The 4,742-nt window shown below is 39.0% G+C and overlaps 1 protein-coding gene across 1 annotated transcript in view; it reads left to right on the forward strand.

Moving 5' to 3' along the window:
- Positions 1-580: 580 nt before the first annotated feature.
- Positions 581-4,742, forward strand: part of LOC105618995 (gamma-aminobutyric acid type B receptor subunit 2) — a 13,061-nt gene continuing 8,899 nt past the window's right edge. Inside the window, exon 1 of the mRNA XM_012200528.1 lies at positions 581-976. Coding sequence (XP_012055918.1) covers positions 581-976 — 396 coding nt within the window. The remainder of the gene's footprint in view (positions 977-4,742) is intronic.

The raw sequence follows: 4,742 nt of genomic DNA on the forward strand, positions 1-4,742 counted from the left end.
AGATAATCGGGTACGTGCCCTTCGCGAAATATCGGCAGCTCTCTTTACTGTCGTTCTCATATCGGATGTCGAGCGCACAAAGCCCCGCGGCTTTCCGCGACGAACCACCATTTGTCCATTTAACCGGACTTCGTTGAATTTGCGGAAACGCAAGCATCAATCGACTCTTTCGCCACTGTTATTATATCGAGAAGGCGGAATTGCAATATATCCAGACACTTGACGATATCTCCAATTGAGCTGATTCTCCGCGCGTATAGCACGTAATGCGTAATTATCACGGATTATTCTCGTGAGTGGAGTCACGATTCGATCCCGGGGTGGTTGGTGCGACGTGAAATCAGGAATTGTCAGGAATGCGACGCGCGTTGCCTCGAAAACGGAAGCGATCGTGGTAACAAATCGATCGCGGATTCGCTCGCTGGAGAATAGCAGGGCAACGTCGTGCGTCGAGTACCCAGGTACTTTCCAGGGTCGTTTCTTCCGTCATGCGGGCGGAAGTCGGTGGACGTGCGGCGTCGATTGTCGCGCGGGGCATCTCGTCGGGCTTGTACCCGGTGGTGATCCGGATGAGCACGAGATGAAAGCGCGAGTTACCTCCACATCGCGGGATGTCGTCGGGATTGACTGGGTGAAGGGGAGAGAACGGAACGGGATGAGGACAGCCAGGGAAATGTCCACCACGGTGATTGGCGGTAGCTCGAGACGTCGTTCGCTGATGCTGCTCACTACGATCGTGTATTGCTGCTGGCTGCTGATGATCGGCGAATGCGTCGGCCAGAAGCCGATCAATCTCGGCGGCAGCAAGAAGCGCGACGTCTACATCGCCGGCTTCTTCCCGTACGGCAATCACGTGCCGGAGGGTCACATCGGCCGCGGCGTCATGCCCGCGGTGAAGCTCGCGGTGGAGCACATCAACGAGCACCCGACGATACTCAGGGACTATCGGTTGCACATGTGGTGGAACGACACGGAGGTGAGTTGATGATCTTTCCTGTCCTTATGAAATACAGTAAAATACAGTAAAATCCCTGAATGTGGATTTATCTCTTCTTCGTGGATTTATCACTTTTTCAATAAGAATACTCCTTCTTTTCTGGGACACGATGTTACGCTCTTTCCTTTTGTCTTTCTTTTTCTTTTTTCCAATTATCTGTTCTTATATATTGTTGAAGACTGATTCTTTTTTATTATTATTTGATTACGGATCCGTCCAAGTCCTTTGTCGACTTATGAGCGTTATATAATACAAGGTTCGTTAAAAATTAATAAATTATTATAATTCACTTATAGCATGTTCTCTAAATTACTGCTCAAATATATTTCTCTCAATTTTATTTAAATTAAGATTAATAATTCTTGATCGGAATTCCCAATTGTTGAATAAATAATGATATTTAATAGGCAGTAATGTGGGGGATATATTTGAGGCCACTGAGGGATTCTATAGACTCCCGGCCGCGCACAAAAATAACACGTCCAATCGAAAATTGGTTAATTATTCGTAGATTTGGATATTTACATCTTCTTTCGTCAGTCTCCAGATATATTTCTCAATTTCGATTAAATTGAAGACGATGACTGATCAGAATTCCTGACGACTTTTCATAAAGATGTCATGACTTTTCATTTTTTTCTGTTTTCCATGAAATTTGAAATGTAAGGAATCTAATTTAATACGTAAGAGAAAAAGTATCATAAAATCTTATTTCATTTTTAATAGCTTGGAAGCTTCCAATTTCGGTAAATGTGTTTAATGAAACATCAATTTATAGGAGATTCAATACTTTATAACATAGCGAAGTGGAGAGATAAATGTGAGTTTTTAAATTTCATCTTAAGAGAAAACATTTTAGAAATAATTTTCTGGTAATATAAATCATCGTACATAAATTTGCAACATTTATTAAAAAATAATAATAAATATATATATGAAGATATATTATGTACGAAAGAATTCAAATCTTAAAATGTAGATTATAAATATTTACATGTAATATTATATCTAATTCTTTGCTTAGTAGCATGATTGTAAAATTGAGTTACATTATCCCGAACCTACTTAAATTCCTTTCCTTGTATCTATAAAACTTTTTATACATTTATAAAAATTGTAGATCAGTAAAAATATACAACTGTCGGATGATTGGCATTTGTACTTTAGAAAAGAGTCTCTTAAAAACGAGTAATATAATAAAACTATCAGATGTAGAATTTTTGTATATCCGTAAGAAATTTCTCGAAAATACATAATATAATAAAGTCGGCCAAACTAATGTTCCGAGAGACGGGAACATTCTATCGGTATACATAAAAATCCATATAACCCGTGTATACGGATAACCATACCGGGCTGAGAACAAAATGTAAGACCCACCGGTGGATATGCGGATTTTCATGAGAGAAAAACATGTTCCACCATTAGATATATATAGCGCTGAACACACATGAGAAACCGATAAAGCATGATAGAAGCAAATTTAGCGTTTATGCAACGTCATTGTAGACTTATCATTCACGATCATATCCTATAGATTTGTTTCTACGATTCTTTCGATATCTCAGTTAAACGACTGCACATGTAAACGTATATGTACTTTTTTATTCCACTTATCGATCTGTTCAATGTTCAACTCAATTATTAATAATTCATGATTCGAACGTTAGTGATAATAATACGAATCTGTTTAAGTTTTATCCAAAAATATTATGTATGTCCGTAGAAACTAGATAATGAAAATAGAATTGGATTTCAACGTGCGAAAATGCAATATAAAATTTAGGTCAAGGAACGAATCAATTTTTATCATTGGAAAACTTTTAGAAAATGAAAGAGATATAAAATGTATATACATATTTATCGCAAAATATCAAATATGAAATTTGATACTTGTAAACTGAAAAGCGCGATTTGATCTCGTTCTTTCTCCTAAATCTATTATCGGATTTTTTAAAGCAGACTCGCCGTGTGTCTGTTTTACACAGATTGACGCGCGGAAAGGGTAGTTCAGTGTTAGCGTTATTACATCCTGAAAAGTTATTTTGCTATGTTATTATTATCACACGGCAGCGTCTCGACGTCAAGTGCATAAAAATAGCGTCAGGCCGTATGCTCACGCCATTATCTGTCGTCGAGCGCTACCTCTTTTCTGAAAATTTCGCACCTCGGATTTTGCTATTAAAATTTTTTAGAAAATAATATTATAGTGGGAAATCTAATAAAATTCTCTTTACAATTATATTTTTAATGGGTTAGTGGGTCAACCGCAATGTTATTACCATTTTTTTTTAATGTACTGAAAATGGTCTCTATCGACGGCGAACATGACATTCGTTATTCTTTTATTTATTCTAATAATAAAGTCGAATCTGTATATTTTTTGTTTTTTCAAAACAATATTAATTGAAAACAGCTTATCAATATTGTCGAAACCGTTAATATTTTTGTAAAATAATTAATCGAATAATTCTTAATCTGTTTCCATTTATTTGTTTATTTGAAATAACGTTATTTAAAAAAAAGCCATCAATTTGATCTGAATTTTAACACCAGACGCATTAATTCCTCCCCAACATTAATTCCTCTCCATAGTTCTACAGCGGTAATAATATTTTTTAAAAAGTAATATTTTTGAAAATTAATCGAATTAACAATTAATTATTAAATATTTTCGTTTTGAAACGGCATCAGAAATATGATCGTATGAAGTACGGACAACTCGCTAGTTATTAATAAAACTTTTATTGATATTGATTTTTTCGTGTGTGTGCCACCCTGTTACATTATACATTTTAAAACACGCTCCGATTCGCTCAGCACATCGAGACTGGAACATATAAAGTCGTTATTACGAATCACCATGTTACAGCCGCGCGAAAATGATCTCCACTCGGGATAATGGTAATGGGGACAGATGCGGAATACGTTTTTTTTTCCACTTTACGAATCGAGAATTAAACTCACCGAAATCGCAGCTCCGAGCAAAATTCGTCGCGTGAACGTGACGCATTTGGATCTGTCGAGAATATTTGACGGGTGAACGCATTGTCCCGAGAGAGAAAGAGAAACAAGGTGAGAGAATATAGGAGGGGGAGGAGGGTTGGGCTTTGCCTTTGCCAGCCATCGCCAATGTTGCGCATCGGTCGATACATCCAGCCAGCAACCGCCACTTGTATCTCAATTTCCGCTGAATTAGGGAGCTATCGATGCGGGACGATTTATCGCGTTGTTTACCGCTGCGATTGCGACGGCAGCGATCGTCGCGAATTTCGCAAAATCCTTTTCGATTCCACCGCAAAATGAACGATCGTCCGCTCCGTGTGTGCGCTCGCGCGTTCTACAGACGCGACTTCTCTATCTCGCCATTCTCATTTCTCGCCGCGCCGCGCCGCGCCGCGCGAGCATGTAGGTATTTTTCGAGCGTAGATCTTAGACATCGAGACGTTCCGGTTCCCGTCTGCACGTCTGCACGTCGACCATGTATAATATATACGTAGCCTCTCCTAGCCGCCTCTCGACTCGCTCCGATCTAGAGAGGTAGACATGGGGAAATTGCGGAGAAAACTTGCTGGAGTAGGAGCGCACACCCGAGTCAAGGATACCCGACCGCGACTGCAACTTCGAGGGGGGAAAACTTTAACGTTTACCTTTCTCTCTGTAGCATCTGGAAGTATATATATATATATATATATATGTGTGTGTGTGTGTGTGTGTGTGTGTGTGTGTGTGTGTGTGTACTACC

This window comes from Atta cephalotes (assembly GCF_000143395.1).
Source record: "Atta cephalotes unplaced genomic scaffold scaffold00001, whole genome shotgun sequence".
Classification (NCBI taxonomy): Eukaryota; Metazoa; Arthropoda; class Insecta; order Hymenoptera; family Formicidae; genus Atta; species Atta cephalotes.